This window comes from Falco peregrinus, chromosome 3, assembly GCF_023634155.1.
Source record: "Falco peregrinus isolate bFalPer1 chromosome 3, bFalPer1.pri, whole genome shotgun sequence".
Classification (NCBI taxonomy): domain Eukaryota; kingdom Metazoa; phylum Chordata; class Aves; order Falconiformes; family Falconidae; genus Falco; species Falco peregrinus.
Window position 1 is genome coordinate 51,856,819 of NC_073723.1, and position 18,019 is coordinate 51,874,837.

General features: G+C 41.5%; 1 protein-coding gene across 4 annotated transcripts in view; it reads right to left on the minus strand.

Moving 5' to 3' along the window:
• Positions 1–18,019, minus strand: part of SPIDR (scaffold protein involved in DNA repair) — a 209,819-nt gene that overhangs the window by 179,468 nt on the left and 12,332 nt on the right. For all 4 annotated transcript variants that reach the window (XM_055799070.1, XM_055799069.1, XM_055799071.1 and 1 more), the window contains exon 5: positions 16,938–17,095. In XM_055799070.1, coding sequence (XP_055655045.1) covers positions 16,938–17,095 — 158 coding nt within the window. The remainder of the gene's footprint in view (positions 1–16,937; positions 17,096–18,019) is intronic.

The following is an 18,019-nucleotide window of genomic DNA, read 5'->3' on the forward strand; positions in this document are numbered from 1 at the left end:
AGAGCAGTTACCTGCCCATTCCCCTCCAAGCACAGCCAGAAACACTACTCAAGCAGCAGAGATGGGGGGAAGATTTCACAGAAGAGGGAAGCTCTTCAGTAGTCCCATGTTTATAAAGGAGCTGACTGGGTTGTCAAGGAAAGAAAAATCCACAGTGATCTCCACACAACATGCTTTGAATACACACAAATTTGTCACAACATTACAGATGACTTCTCCACCAAACTTTGAAAGCCTGCCCCAGTACCCTCGCCTCTCTCCTAATTGGGCTTGGCAAGGAGCACCAAGATACTGTTAAGTCTGTAAGTTTGCTTGAGAACCAGATCCACAGGTTGGAGAAGTTTTCTCGAGCCACTCCCAGCTGGATAGTGGGCAAACCACAGCGAGACTGCCAGAGCCTCCAAGGAGGGCAAAGTTGAGGGCAGGATGTGACACACTTACCACAGTCATGCAGGCTACTTGTCTTCCTGACACACAGGGTGGTTTACAGCCTCTAAGCAAATGCACAGGACTATTAGTTCATACAGGGTGAGATTAATTTTTTATTGTATTGTTAAAATATTCAGTAAGGTAGCTCGTTCTTACACCCTTCAAGACTGTGAATGGGATGTTAAAAAAAGAAAAAAAGAGTTGGGGTCTCTTACAATTAAAAGATAAAGCAAGAAGTCCTTATATTTTTGTAGCTGAACACAAAAGCCTGTAAGGCCTGTGCTCCATTGCCCTTCTTCTAAACCACCTCACCTCTCTGGAACATGAAATACTTCAGTTTGTTAAGCCCTGGAATATTTTCATTTGCGGTTTAGGGAATCTCAGGTGATTGGATGCAATTAGCTGCACCAGGTCCAAACCCAGAGTAACACATTCCCTGACTTTAGTACATACTGTTTAAATTAAATTTTCAATTGAAGCACATTATGTTTTTATTCAACATACAAAACAAAACCCCAATCCACCAATAATTTTCATGGTAAAGCCCCATTTTCAAAGCACGGTTGAATCCTGAACCATGAATGTGTCTCTAACCATCCAACTATATACATATGAAAGCAACCACGACAGCACACAACTATAGCTAGTTACGTACCTGCCAGGTGGCGGGAAAAATACATCTAGGTGAGAGGAATACTTTTATTTTCTTAAATACAACACTGTTTGTCAATTTAAAAGAAGGAAGATTATAACTGATGGGTCACCCTCCTTAAAAGCAAGTGTAAACAAGACATACTGAAGAACAGCAATACCTTGTAAGCTACATTAATGTGTCAAGTTATTCATTTGAGATCTGGGTCATTTACTAATAAAGCAAAGAGCACTTACTGTCAGTAATGCTGCAGAACCTGACAATCTAACAATTTTGCCTACTTTCTACTCTCCCAGTTTTAAACATAGTTAAAATATCTGCTTAGAGGGTTAGAGAAAAGAATCTAGGACAGATCCATAACAACAGTAAGTCGTAAGTACAGAAGCTGCATAAAAACACGACTTCTGAGGAGCAGGAAGTGCAATAGCAAGTGAGAGATACAGTCACATCCATAGGTGATTAAAACCAGGATAAAGCCAGAATTAAGTCAGCATTGCATTTGAGCTTCTGCAATATTCATAGTCAAAGCATTTTAATTCTATTGCTGTTTTATAACACCTGATCCATTGGTCCTCATAACACTCTGGTCTGGAAATTTTATTACCAGATGAAAAGCACAGAAAACAGATGAAAGGAAAAAATGTCTAGCTACCTATGGAGCAACACAACAGGATTTACGTGATCTGTGGTTACAATAAATGCAGAGAGGCAAACAAACTGCACTATCTGACTATGCAATAAAACTCAAGACCTTTCGATTTATTAAATGTAAGTTATTACTGTTTGCAGTGAAGGAGATGCTGTTAATTGCCACCTACGTATGGCAACATACTTCTAGATACTTGTTTTTATTTTTACCAATTCAGCTTAGGGCTGGGGGGTGTGGTGTGCGCGCGGTTTTTTTCTTTTTTCAAAAGCCAGTGCAGGTTGATGTATTTTTCTAAAAACAAACACACACACTTGTTGTACTGACCACATTTTAACCACAGTAACAATGTCACACAATCCATCAGGCTTCTGGATTCTACAGTTTTACAATGTTAAAACAGACTTGTACTCATACGTTACTTTAATAAAATTTCAAGTTGGTTTCTTCAGTCCTAATTTCATTCTCACTTTTTGTTAATTCCTTTATATCCGTAACTATTACCTTCTTCTCTTCAGTTTCATGCTTCCATTACATTATGCACTAGTTTGCCCTATTATGTCCTCTGTGTGTTTTTAAAGACTTTTATCAAGTATTGATTTTCCACAGTACAATTTCCTCTCTTTAGAACATTACATAGTTAAGCTCATAAAACCAAACAAAAGAATTCCTTTCTTTTTCCAGCATTGATTGTTTATATTTCTAAACACGCAAATAGTCTAGCTTTATCTAGAAAAAATTAAAGCATTATTCATTTTAGAAACCGAGCATACAGGGACTAATGCCTACCAGACAGATTGAGGCACCAGGTATGAAGTTTCAGTTTCACTAAATAGAAATAGCCTATCAGATTCACTCTGCGTTTTAGATGTAGACAGCAAACCAGAACTTCCTTTTGCTTTAATATCCCATAAACACTGGCATAATGCCACATAAGATAACATGCTAACCAGACTGGAAGCTGAGGACTTAAATGCACAATAAAACAGCAATTAAAAAAACTGTGGAGATCAAGGAAACAAGAGTAAGAACAGCAAGAACAAGTCAGGCCAGAGACGTGTTGAACTCAGCATTCTCTCTGGTACATAACCTATATGAGATGCATAAAGCAAAGTAGTAGTACAAAGCAAGTGAATACTTCTTCCCTGATATACTCCTCCACATTGAAGTGATCTGCAACTCCAAAAGTTCCCAAGTAAGCAGCATTTGACTTATTAGTTTGATGGATTTTCTCCAGAAAAAAACCCTGTCCAATCACTTTTAAACCAAACCCTGTAGAGGTCTGGTAATTTAGAACTTCTCAGTATTTTTAATGTCAGCAAAGAAAGTAATCAGAAGGGACAACAGGTGGGTCACCAGCCATAGGTTTCCAGTCCAGCTGCCGTGGTTTGTGCAACACCTAAAGAAACCTCAGAAAAGTTAAGGAGTATTATGCTGAGACCTGTACCAAGAAACACAAAAGGAAGCCGCAACCTCTGTTCAATGACTTTGTGCCAGCTCAAGAGCCTGAGCAATGAAGCGCATTTTAAGAAAGTCATAGTGCTGGAGGAAAAAAATACATTGAAAGATACTGTTCTTGCAGTTAAACCTTACAATACTACCAACACTTGGAGACCTCCATCAGAACATTTCATTCATTCATTCCAATTCATTCTAGTTCGTAAAAATACATAAGCTACATTATCAACTTTCTTCTTAAAAGTGGAGCATAGTGCTGCTAACAAGCAGATGGAAATTTTTTACAATCTACTGGCTGCAGATCTCAAAAATTAAAACCATTTGCTGTTCTTCCATTTAAAATATGCATGGTAACAAAGCAACAGAAATTAGCATTCAGTGGTCTCTTTAAATCATGCCTCCCTGCTTAAAATGTGAAAATAAACCACTACACATTATATCACCAGTAGTCTTACTTTTCTGGTGCTGCGATGACGATAAAGATCATGACTGAGTCAAAGCTGAATGATTGTCTATATTACTACTTTAGACTGTTCAGGGGGTCTGGAGCACACAAGGCCAATAGAAAACTTCCACCACCACTTTCGAAAATGCTTACAAATTAATTGATGGCAATTAAGAAATAGCTGAGTAGCATTAAAAAAACATGCAATTCACATGCAGAGAATTTTAAAAGTTTTGCTTCCTCACAACCAGATTTTTGAAGTCACGATCCAACAAGCAACTGCTGCATCAAACATGCAGAAATGCCAACCTGAGTATGCTCGAGGTAGCTGTGAAGTTATACATACAAAAAATTAGGTGGACTACTTTATAATAACATAGTACAGCTTCCCCTGCGCTCCCGCCCACCCCCCCCCGATATCAATGTCATTCTTGTCTTCCAAAAGTGACTTGCACTGCGTAAGTGTGGCATAGAAGTTACATTGCCTTCCAATACTATATAAAATCACATTATACTTTTCCTTCCATCTTTTCCCCAATTCTTTCTTCCACTTAGCTTCCAACACAATGAACTATGATGATGTTTAACCAAAATATTTTACACTCATCATCCACAATGTGAACCAAGGAGATATATGCAACATTTTTCACTTAGACTCATATACAAAAGTGATTAATCAACTCAGCATCTTCATTATTAACAAAAATGATGCATTCACCTTTCTGGGGTTTTTTTGTTGTTGTTGTTGGGGGTTTTTTTAAACATTGAAGAAAGAACCAGATATTCTCCTGGACCTGGTTTCTCCTCTGATCTAATTAGATTTAACAATCCATCAATATGTGTGTGAACCATTTATCTAAAATTGTAAAGCCATGTAAAAGCATTCTCTGCCCTGTTCTGATGCCCACTTAACTACTTTTTCTCTCACAACTCCCTCCTGTGGTTAGTGCTAAGTTTTTAACAATTAAATGCTCTTATAGAAAAGAAAAGCAATCACAGATTCTTTAAATTATAAGCAACGCAAGCCACAAGTGAAAAATAATGTAAGAAACTAGCTCTACTGTTTGCATGGGGGGGGGGAAAAATGTGGAAAATGAGACTCAAGTGCATCTAAAGGTTAGCAAGTAGATGGGGATAATTATCCTCCTGCTTTTTTTACTTGTTTCTTGTAAAAACACTGACTTCGTTATTGTTGAAACTGACAATCTTCTCTGCTGTCCAGCTCATTGCTTTTTAGGCATATGACAGTGGCAATTATTTCCTATTTTATTTCCGCATCCTAAAGTTATACTCTTTGAAAAATCTACATAACCTGGTATTTTTTAATCCAAACTTTCTCCACAAACTGTGTGCTGGTTAAACCACAAAACTATGTAAAAGAATAAAACATTTTGTTTCCTCACCTCCTCCTCCAATAACTACAGGCTAAGGCTGATGACAAATTCTCTTAGTGCAAGGACTGCCTTCACCCTTCCTTTCTAAATCAGTAAATAAACACCATACAAAACCCCTTATATCCTCCCAACACACCACAAGTATCTCACATTATAAGGAGGATCCTGTTGAGTCCTGCACAGGATGAACACATTAGCCAAAGCTCACCATTGGTGAAGCTTCCTGGTATACAGCTATATAATCTGGTTTTACAAGCAGCTCTGTAAAACTGTTACATTACTGTCTGTGATATTGTCAACTCTTTTCCCTGTACATGTCTGCAAAGGACAGAGCAAAAGACATATGATGCTTTATCTACAACTGCCACAACTAAAAGGTCTTCTTTTTGTCTTAAACACATAATGCATTATTAGATTGGGGAATCCATCCTTGCCAAACGTCTGGAGACCATGAACATAAGTTGGTTCAGAAAGGGACTGAGCTAGCTACTGAAGGATAAAATTCACAATGTCTCTCAGACTTAATAATCTCAATATAACTTCTGGCTCAGAAAACACCTAAACTGCAAGAGATTCTCCTTCTTCCACTGCACAACATTTAACAGTCTTACACTTTTCTCCCCTACACTATTGTAATTCAGGACCCGAGCTAGATAAACCTTCTATATAACAATTCTGCGTCATCAGTTTATGAATAACACTTTGTTTTATTACTTTAGCATTATGGACCCATTTCCAGTTTCAGCCCTCACCATTATACACTCATGCATTCACATACATGCCCTGAAATGGAGCTGCAATTAACTTTCTTTCTGCTGTAAGCAGGGTAAGTATCATGGATTTACACTATTTATACCGCTAGTTATACAGAATCTTTTGGAATGTGAGAAGTGCCTCATATCCCAGACAAATCACTTCATTACTGGAACATACCAGATTCACAACGAAACTCAGCAACACCATTTTTTTTTTTTAATTTCACAATGCTTAGATGTACTTCAACAAATGCTTATTTTTTTAAAAAAGATAACTATAGTGCTTTTCAATTTGTCATAAAAATGAAAGATTTCAATTAAAAAAATAAAAAACAAACAAAAACCAACTTCGCTTTGCACTTCTCCCTCATGCAATCAAGCAAGTTAAAGAAACTTAGCCTGTGAAGCCTGTCACCAGCTCACTTCAGGGAAACTAAATGCTTCTCTAGAAAAGTCTGGCTACAGCCATCAATCCTCTACAAAATCTGCGCCATCTCAAAGGCTCCTCTCCATCCCTATGCCTGTTCAGAAAGCTTTATTAAAAACACGAGGTAAGCATGAAGTAGACTACATGAAAAAACACTCTGCAGAAGCCACACAGAGCAGCAGGTGGCAGAGAACTAGAGCTACAAAGGGTATCCCCTGCATTGCACCAAGTGGACATCCATTTGCAACGTCACTTTTTGGTATGTGACTTGTCAATTACTCTGCAGAGAAAGCACCGAGGGTGGTGACGGAAAGAGGACAGAATTCATACACACTGAAAAGCCCACAGCATGCAAACATGAGTATAGCTGTAGAGGAATCTACCAAGGATCATTCTAGCACCCTGGCTTTTGTCTCCAATAATGATTAGTGCCAGATGTTCAGGGAAGAGTTTAAAACAGGACAAGCATGTGGCAATGCTGCCACAGAACAGTCTCCCTGATTCCAGTTTGTGGTTTCAACTAGAGGCAAGATCTTTGCATCTAATCCTTAACAGATTTGTCTTCGGTGAGTTGGTCCCACTAGTTTTGAACCCATGTCATCTTTCAGCATCCGTATCATCCTGTGGCAAGGAGCTCTGCAGCTCATATGGTGGGATGAATAAACTACTTTTTAATGTTGAACAGACCTGCTACTTCCACTTGATGTCTCCTAGCTCTATACAATATCTAGTCATTTTGTTTACTACTTCTATTTGTGATTCACGGGTTTCTTTCATGTCCTCTCCACAGCAACCTCTTTTTGAGGCTGAAGGTTTCTATTCTAAAGAAGTTTTCTCATGCAGAAAACATCCCATGTATCTGACTACTTTTACCAACTTGATCTGAAGCTTTTCTCATTTCATCCCACATTATTTTTTGTGAATGGGAGGACCAAAACTGCTATCCCTAAGTACAGTTGATGCGCAAACTTAATGGATTTTTAAAGTTGCAGTGTGTTTGGCAGCATTTGAGAGTATTTAAATCCCAACAAAAACATCAGCCCTTCTCATCCATGACTATTTTATGTCAGGATGAAGCTGCTCTGCCCATCCATCATGTTTGCCTTCACAAGCAAGACAGTTCCAACCTACTTTTCTCACTTAGCGTCAATGATCCTTTTCCCACGTGCAAGGTGTCAAGCCATCTACAAAATACCAATGAGTCATTCTTCCCAGAAGCATCAGGCTTCCCAGCAGCCCCACCAGGATCCCTAACAAAGGGAGAACAAGGCTTTCCTCCAACGGCATAACAATGAGAAGAGTACAGGTAGAGAAACAAGAGTTGTTGTGTGCAGAACACTGGAGGCTGCCACAACAGCACTGCACTGGTGAGACACCTTACATGAGAAGCTGCCACAGCCACCATTTCTGAAGAGTTGCAACCAGATGAGAGTACTTGGTGGTACAGAACTAAGTAGTTATATTAGGCAAGAGCGAACGTGAGCTGGTGAACTGAGACCAAGCAATAACCAGGTAAGGGTGAATGGGGACAAGCAAGTGAAATAGTGACCATGCCGGCAAGAGGAGACAGTGTGGGAGGAGAATGACTGGGACTGAGTCAAAAAGTATGTCACTGTGTTGGGACTGAACACTGAATCAATAGTCAGGTGCAACAGCTACTGCATGTGTCCAGGAAGTGGGAATAATAAAGCTGGGCTGAAGTTGTCAGTAGTGGAAGAGAGATATCACATGGAGTAACAACTGATGAGCATATTGCCAGAGACACCAAGGACAAAGACAAAAGTATCAAGTAGTCAAGACTGCTGCACTGGTCTGAAGGCAAACAGGGATAGAGAGGGTGGGGGGAGCAGGGATAAGTATAGGAGCAGGGTTGTATGCAGTTGGCACATACGTGACAGTATGCCAACAGATTCCTGCAGAACAGGCAAAATTCTCTTTAACGTGTTACAATTAGAGTTACAGACCATCTCCACAGAAAGGGTTAATCAGTCACCAGGGTTATTAGTCTGGAATGTAAGTGTCCTGATAATTCAGATTTACAAATCTTTTGTTATCACCTACAGATGATTCAGAGGTTTGTATAGAAACTGTTTATCACAAAGCAATACCAACAAAACATGACACAGACCCTGCCAAACTGGATATGAGACACATATTTTACCCCACCCCAGTCCCATCTCATTGTCCCCAAGAAAGCCAATCTCTTCGCCCAACAAAAGTTCCCACCTCCAAATTTCTTAAGCTTTACTATAAACATTCTCAGTTTTATTCCATTTGTTCTGCCCCCATTTACTCCTCTGTTACCTATCCAACACACTTCTGCATTGCAATGGAAGCCAGGAATAAATGTCCTGTTCCCCATACCATAAACTGCATTCTCTCTAAGGAAAAATACAGTGGCATGACTTAAAAAAAACCCCACAAAACAAAAAACCCACATAGCTGCCCTCTTCCATGCAAAAAGCACAGATATACAGGATCTTCATCCATTAAAGACAGGGAGAAACACACTGGAAAAACCTCAGGGGGTTTTAATAACCCCAAGGTTAGTATAGAATAGTTTCTAAATTTTGGTCTTCTCTTGTTTTCTAAGGCATTCTAAATTTATTTGCAGATCTTCACAGTTCAGTAGATTCTACAAAGACCCAGTATACAAGAACCCTTACCACAAAAGGAACAGTTCTGTTTCAGTGAAGAGGGATCAGAAACTCCTAAGATGATGAACCCTACAGGGATAGTTGGATGATTTTGGTACATCTCATGCTTTACTTGTTCCACCAGGAACTGGATGACCTTGAACATTTAAATATTTTATTTTCACTTAATAGCCATTCTATAAGCAGTATTACACATCTGGTTTTTTTCCAAGTTAGCCATGTGTATGTCTGTCTTGTCTTGCTGCCACAAACCCCTAGACCAGTGAGGTTCACTTGTGAAAAGGTGCAAGCTGCAACTACACTAGGTACCTTAAAAGGACAAGAAATGTTTTCACCACTGGATGCAACAAACATGCCTGGTAGTGAAAGAGCATTTTACTTCCTCTCATATATTCAGGCCTTCACCTGACATAATGAACTGTCATGATGGGGGACAGAACCAGCCACTACAAAGATCATAAAATTATTTTTAAAACAAAGTGACAACCTACGAGAAAGACAGAACCAAAGGCTTTTAGAGAATTCAAGCCTTTAGCCAATCTACTCTGTTCAGGTCTCCTAAATACTGTGATTGTGGAAGTCACATTTAACAGAACATGAAATGATTAAGACTGGTCCCATGTATTCCACTAAAACTCCTCTTCCACCATTTCCTTCAAAAAGAATTTCAAACAAATTCAAACCAATCTCTCCTCCAATTTGGCCTCAAGAGTCCTGAGACAGTTTGGAGGATAAAGTTAGACAAATCAAAACTCAGCAGCTTCTTCACTGTCCTCACAGCTCTTCAGAGAACACAAAACTATTAGCAAATTATTCATAATGGCGAACGACAGAGCACCTCATCACACGTAGGAAAACAAGACAAAAGCCTTCAACTTCTTATTAATGTTAATTCCTCTGGTTTTATCCTTTCTCTCCTTTCAGAGGAGACTACTGCACTCCCAGCACTGCACGTTCTGCTCATTCCTGTAGCCTCTGCTGTTGTAGCACCAGGCAGGCTACCAACAAGAGACAGATGACACCCTCTTTCTTTGCTTCAGCTCTTGAGACAGAGGTCAGGGCCCTGACAGGGCAAACATACTGCTTTGCTTCTCCCTAGTACCCCTGAAGACCTTCCGTGGTGCTGTGAAGAGCACCACACTGCAGAGAAGTGCCAGACTGAGGAAAAGCAGATGCCTCACGCAGCCGCAGGAGAACTAACACAGGCCACTTGAATCTTGTTCAAAACACCAGGCAAATGTGGGGAGGAGGAGGGGAAGACAGCAAAGAGGGGGGCATTCGATACATGGATGCTGAGATAGCAATGCTGTCAGCTGCACTTAAATATGTTGCTCTCCAGAGCTGTGCAAGAAAGAATATGGGGCTCAGATGAAGCTTTAAGTTAAACAAAGCAGAGGGGCTGGATTAGCATGCACAAACAACCCGGTGCTTCAAACAACGTAAAGATACTTGTGAGATGCTGAGAATGACAGCACAAGGCAGCAAGATCTAAAGTCTGTTTATGTCACTGAGAGAGCTCCTGCAATCCATCAGATTTTGTACACCCAGAGTGTGGTACACAGGAGTCTGTTATACGTAGTTAATAAGACATCCAGGAATTTCACAGACTAGGCACAAAGAAGTACAGTGACCTCAGTGACACTCTGGATCCCCTACAAGAGCACACTCTCAATACATGCAGGCACCTGTATGACAACTGTGATCCAAGACACTACCTTCAAAATGGGCACCACACACTTGCAACATTTTTACACTACCAAAAAGACACTTAATGAGTGTCAAGACACTCATATGACTGACAACAGTCTTGAGAAGGATAATGAGCCAATTCAGCTAACCCTAGGAGATCTGAACTCCTGTCTCAGAACTATAAAGAAAAATCTTCCCAGGGTACTTTAAACTATCAAAGCAAGGCTGAACTAGTATCTACAATCCTGATTTAAAATTCATGGCATCATTGTTTAACTGGAGGCTTAAGAGAAGCTAGTTATAATACAGATAGCCACAGCTCACCCAGAAACATGCTGATAAGCTATTCTGATAATCTGAGCAAATCATGGAAACAAAGCTGAGAGGGGAGCTATTGTCTGTGACCATGGACAAAAGTTTCAAGGCTTCATTTCTGGATCAGAAGATGCAGATGTCCCTGCAAATGGGATGCAGCAGAAAGCAGCTGGTACACAAATTCAGCTTTGTCTTGTAGTTCAGGTGTAAATCATTCCACCTGACTGACATGAATGCAAAAGGCATCTGTTTCTGTACTGCTACTGACTTGCAGTCTTAGGATTAATAGGTCTGACCTAAAAAGCCTGCCTGAAGAGCCCTGCTGTAAGAGACATGTTCTACACAGAAAAGTAAGGTTCCTTTTTTGGGGGAGACAGGGAGGAGAGAGGCACGGGAGCAAGAAGGATGTTGCCCAGACCGGTTATGCTGCCTCCATCCTTGGAGTTTTCAAAGATCCAACTAGATAAAGCACTAAGCAACCTTGAATGACCTTGAACCTCAGCCTCCTTTGTGCATGTTGAACTGCAGACATTTTGAAGTCCCTTCCAATGTGAATTATTCCCTGAAGTACACATTTAGAAATAATAGTAAGTTTGTAGGTATTCTTGTATATATTGTAATAAACTTCCTTCGGTAATGGACTGACAAAAATAAGTGCTTGCAGTAACATGGCTGTATCATCGCCCTTTATCAGTGTAATGTCATCAGGCTGACAGGATGACACAAATCCCATTTGCCATAATAATGATTCCCTACATTGAGCTAGCCTCTTAAATTCTGTTACACAACTATAGTTCTAGACTCAATTCTCATCACCAAGCCAATGATAGTTATTATTACTATTATAATGGATCAAGAGAACAAGGACATAAAAGCAGGCCCAGAAACAACAGCAAAATCTTGGCTTACTCATCTTCTAAGTGATCTCTTCAGAATTTCATTAGGTATGTTAAATTCCCCTCAATGTAATACACAGAACGACAGAGTGGGGATTTTTTTAAAAGCAAAATTAAGGCAGTAATAAATCCATGAACCAAGCAATTGAGGGAACCTTATTTTGACAGATGAGAAGGCCTCAGGTGAAAGACATACACCTACATACATCCATGTACAGGAACAACTTCTCAAATAGCATGTTCTTTACTCTGGGAAAACCCAAAAATTAACCTTTTGTACAACATGACAATTTTTGCACAAGACTCAACAACATCACATCAGATCACCCACTGTCAGGGCACGCAGACCGTAACAAAACAAAGCACTGAAAACACAGTGGTGATCCATTTAACAAAGTTTTGAAACATAAAATACGGCAATTCTCTTTTTCAGTTGTCTATCATCATACAACAAGATACTTTAGGGATATTACCATTCTATATGTATTTAAAGGAAACAAGCTCTTATCCATGTGGATTTTTGATAAATATTCAGCCAAATTAGAAGTTAAGATCAACTGACAAGCTTATTAGTGTGCTCTGCAATAAAAAGTGTCTGTGATAAACAGTTAAGCTTTATTAATGTTGCATAGCGAGTACAGAACACTACCTTAATTCCTACACATTAGCAATATAAAGGGCAAAAACTTCTCATACCACTCTAAGATAAATCTCACTTGCCTTACATATAAAGCAAGCAAATCTGGCTACCCATCAGAAACTGCTAAGTAGATTTAACACACAGGACAAAAAGAAAAGACCATACTCTATAGGATACCAAAATCATATACTCCATAAAAATGCTGGCCTACTTTAAGGGATTAAATTACAGAAGATATTTTAAGGAGGGATCTGAGTACAGAAGATGATGCTACTCTGTGCGCAGGGCCAGAGAAAGTCCCCAGTTTATGAGGTAATACAGCAGGAGACATAAATCCACCTACAAGACCACTAGGTTTCATTTAATCCCTAGCATTAAAACATTTAGAAGCTGAAAATAATTCAGAGATGAAGAATTCTTATAAAATATGGATCTTCAGCCCACCAGACAAGGTCTCTGCACAAGTCTGGCAAAGAGCAGTCATTACCAATGCATAAAAATATGTTAGATCAACTTTGAGGTGATTACATGGTGCTCTTCTGGAAAACATGTATACCAAAAAAATTAACATTAATGGTTAATCTTTGTTTTAGCATCATAGTCTCCAAGAAAAAGGAGAGCGACATATCCACCATAGGCAACTGAAAGCAGAGGAACTCTCAGAATAAAACCATCTGGGATCAGACCTTGCCAGATCTTTGTCCTGCATCACCTTAAGCAAAAATTCAACCAGTTATAGGTCAAAGGAAAGTTATTTTTTTAATTAACTCTCCCATCCCCTAAAAATATACAAAGGAAAGCATGACTATGTCATATCTTGCACATGTTTTCTTCAAAAATTCTGGATTGAACCGAACCCAAAAACTAGCTAACAGCTGCTCACCACAAGACCAGCTTCAACTTGCCTTCCTCATTATCCTCTATCAAGCAGCTTTACATGTCAGAGATGACTAGTTGATAGGAAAGACACAGCACAAGGACTTGGAACACGAACTGAATCGGGACTGTAGCTTCACACCCTACAGATAAGCAGGAGTTTAATCTTTATACCAAAAACAACACACAAAGTCTTTCTGCATAGTTAATTATCAATGAATAGAAGTAATTTTCAAATTAGATGTATTGGTGTATAAAGGGAGAAGAAAAGCCATGAAGTTATTAAACTTTTGAGATTTCCCATTAGAAACTTAGTACACTCCTATCATGGGTAAATACTACCATAAAGATATTCTGGCAGCAATCCTAAGCCTCCAGAACCTCTTGGTATTTGGCATATTTTGAAGTGGGGTAAAATAAACTTCATGGTCTTTTGATTATCCACACACTCTATTAGGTTCCAGAGGTTTAGTAAATACCACAAAAATTATGATATATCAACATTAGGCTTTTTTTCCTTCCCCCACCATGAAACAGGCCACAAAATTAACAGGCCTTTTTAAGGTACACTCACACAGCAAATGACCTCCTATAGTGAACACTGCTTTTCTATTCTCTCTTAGAAACTTCTCAAACATCTTGCCTGTAATTTTTTTCTAGGAAAACAGCATATCCCAAGTAAAGAAAAACAAAGACTGTAACAGACACCACAATCACTGGGGATTTACCCTCCTGCAAGCATCAGATTCTCAGAAGAAAGTTTACTGGTGAGGCTGACCACCCATGAAAATTCCCACAGCGTGGCACTCCAACTGGGAAGAGGGAAGGGAAAATCTGAAAAAGCATCCTCAGATTCCAAACATACCCACATCTTTTCTGGTAACTATTCTGGTTAGGGTTAAAAACTTTTTATTACAGTATGGTTGCATCAAAAAAGCCCTTTCACGAGCACCATTTACTAATAAAAGTGTGTCTCATAATGTTTATCCAACTCTCCATCTACACTGGGGTAAGTCATTCTGCTATAATAAAAGCAGAACAACTTACTGCTTGCATAAAACTCAGTTTTGCTTTACAGAATCACAGAATGGTCAGGGTTGGAAGGGACCTCTAGAGATCATCTAGGCCAGCCCCTGCTAAAGCAGGTTCTCCTACAGCAGGTTGCACAGGATTGCCTCCAGGCGATGTGTCCAGAGAAGGAGACTTGCACAGCCTCCCTGGGCAGCCTGTGCCAGGGCTCTGTCACTCCCAAGGTAAAGAAGTTCTTCCTCATACTCAGATGGAGCTGCCTGTGCTGCAGTTCGTGCCTGTTGCCCCTTGTCCTGTCGCTGGGCATCACTGAAAAGAGCCTGGCCCCATCCTCTTGACACTCACCCTTAAAATATTTGTATGCATTGATACGATCCCCTGTTAGCCTCCTCTTCTCCAGGCTGAACAGCCCCAGCTCCCTCAGCCTTTCCTCACAAGGGAGATGCTCCAGACCCCTCATCATCTTTGTAACCCTCTGCTGGGCCCTCTCCAGTAGTTCCCTGTCTCTCCTGAACTGGGGAGCCCAGAACTGGACACAGCACTCCAGATGGGGCCTCACCTGGGCAGAGCAGAGGGGGAGGACAACCTCCCTCCATCCTGGCCATGCTCCTCCTGATGCACCCCAGGATCCCGTTGGCCTCCTTGGCCACCAGGGCACACTGCTGGCCCGTGGACAACTAGTTTTCCCCAGGTTTATGCACAGCATGGTCTCTTCTGACACTGCCACACAGGACTCGGGCCATTTTAAAGCAATTCTTCATAAACTTGAAGAATACTTGAGTAACCGTTGCTGAACTCTCAACTACAGCTGTTAAACTGCTACTGACACCCACGTGAGGTGGCCGAAAGCTGGGCGGCACGCGGTGCCACAGCAGCCAGCATGCTGCCACACGTGATGTCCAGACCCACTTTCTTCACGCTGCGGCCCCAGCAAGGCAGCAGGACCCTGCTACGGGGCCGATTCACTGGGAAACTGGAGGCTGCTCTTCCTCTGCGAGCAAAACTCACTGCCATACTCCATCCATACTCTCACACTAATTTTACTAAAGAATCGATACCTAAATTTAAATGAATTTTAGTAAGGCTTTAATCCAGCTCGGTAACAGCTTTCCCCTGCCCAAGCCCGGCCCGTTTCCCTCCCCCTCCCGCAGGGGTGGCACAGCTTCAGCCTGCGCACCTGGCCGGGCCCGTGCCCGCCGCCCTCCCAGCGCCCGGAGGCCGGGCCGGATCGGCACGGGAGGCCGGGGCCGCGCAGACCGGGCCTGCGGCGCCCCCTGCCGGCGGCCCGCGGGAACGCCTGGCCACAGCCCCGGAAGCCCAGCGCCGCCCAGCGGAACGGCTCGGTGCGGCGCGGCCCGGCCCGGCGGCGGGAGGCGGTGCGTGTCCCCAGCCGGCCGCGCCGGCAGCCAAGCCTCGCCGCGCCCCGGCCCCCTGCCAGCGCTCCGCCACCCGCCCCGCGCCCAGCTGAACTTTCCCCAGCTGCCCGCCGGCCGCTGCCCCACGCCCCCTCGCTGGGCTCCTCCGAGAAGGGTCAGAGTCCTCCCAGGCCGCCTCCGGCCCAGGCGGCCCCGGCCCCCCCGCTCCACCCGCGGGTGCCGCCCCGGTCCCCCGGCCCCGGCAGCGCTGCAGGCGCGGGGTGGCGGGGGAGGCTCCTGCGGGTGCAGCCAGCCTCCAGCACCAGGGTTAAACGTTAACTTTGCCCAGGATCCTGCCACATCTGGAGCCTCTTAATACAAGTCATTTCACTGTAAGACACTAAGCAAAGATCAACATTTCTGCCACGTATTCTGTACTTGATACAGCACGCCGTCTTTAGAAATAAAGCTTTTTTTTTTTTTACTGTAGAAAATAAAAGTGCCAAATCTTGGCTGTTCAGATTCAGCATTTACTGCTGTCCCTTTCCTGAGCTCTGCAATCCTCATCGCTGAAAAGGGAGCCCTGTAATGATCCCCTTACCTCACAACTGCTCTCAGAACATGGTCTATTCACTACACCTGGATTTTATATAGCTAAGGTCTCAAAGTGCTGAAGAGAAATAGGTTAACAGCCTCACCCACCACATTGCAGAAAATTTGTTTGATTGACATCAACTTGCTACAGGCATCCAGGGGTTGTAGAGAATCCAGATCATCACATCTCTGGTGAGAAACCCACCCACTTGATCACTTTCTGCACAAACATTGAAACACAAATTCCATTTAAACATAAGAACAAGCTTGTTTACTGCAAGGGCGACCAAGGACCTACACAGGTAGCCCAGAGAAACTGTTGAGTCTCCATCCTTGAAGATACTCAAAACCCAACCAGGCACAGCCCTGAGCAACCAGTTCCAGATGAACATGCTTTGAGCAGAAGGGTTTGACTAGACAGTGTCCAGAGATGCCTTCCCACTCCAGTCATCCCATGATTCAGTGACAACTCTACCAAGCTATACATGTGGGGCACTGCTTGGTTTTGAGGTTTGGCAGTCAGAGAAAACACCTTGAAAAATTCTTATGTACAGAATTCCTTCTGAAGAGATAAGCAAAATGCTCACATTTCTCCGAATTAAATGCAATCAAATATGAATATGCTCCACAATTATAGTAGAAGCTTTTTTTCTCCCCTTAAACTTGAAACAGTTTCTCACCTTACAGAGTTCATCATTCTCCTCTTTGACAAGCAGAGAATTAAAATTTGTGCAAGAGTCCGAGTCTGATATCTCCAGGGAGCTATCATCTTTTTCTGATCCGTCACACCAATCAGTGGAATCACTATCCTTCTCCCAATCAATGAACTCCAATTCATCTAAAACAAAATATTTGTAAGAAGAGTTATTATAATCAGCATGTATTATTCATAAGCATGAAGTCAGAGTAATAGTACAGTTATCCCAAATTTGGGAAAACCAAAATGTTATTTTTCATGTATGTTCAACTGATCTTTATGTTTAACTCTTTTGTAATCCTGTCCCTCACAAAAGCTAAATCCTACTAGCAGACAGTATCTGTGAAAATATAAAAACTACATACAAAAAATAGATTTCAAAGGCACTGCCTGGAAAAAGGCAATATATTTAAATGTTTAGGTAGGTAAGTATTTTCTAGTTTTGTTATTATTTTTCCTAGGGTTTAGTTAGGTAGGGTTTATTTTGCCCATTCGTGTTGGATTTTCCAAGTGTACTCATTTAGAATTAACTACTCTAAGCAAATATCTCACAGTGAGCTGGAACAGCTGAAAATTTGGTGTAAGTTAACATCTGCTATTAGTGGTAACCCTCACAGAGAAATGAAAAAGCTAGTCAAAATGGTCACCTCCTAAAACACCACGGCTAAACACACAGGTCTGCAAATCGAACCTCTAAACACATCAGAGGATTGTTTAGGATAAATTAATAGAAACAGGCAAAAAAGAGACAATTTTTTCCAAAAAATTCCACAAAAAAAATTACAATAAATTAAGAGATGCTGAACAAGATGCAGAACTGTTCTTCCACCATCCTTACAACCAGATGGTATTTAATGCAACTCCAGAAGTCCACTCACACCTCCAAGGATCTCCTGAAGGCAATGGAAGCCTGAGCTGCCACAGCAGCCTCGCCACCCTTCAGGTCCAAGTGCCACAGGGTACTGAGAGGAAAAATCTCATCATATTTTGTATAAATGAGCATGTTTAGAGGAGGAGGGATGAAAGCTTTTTTGGTTTTGCTTTTGTACATGTCAAATTTCTGAC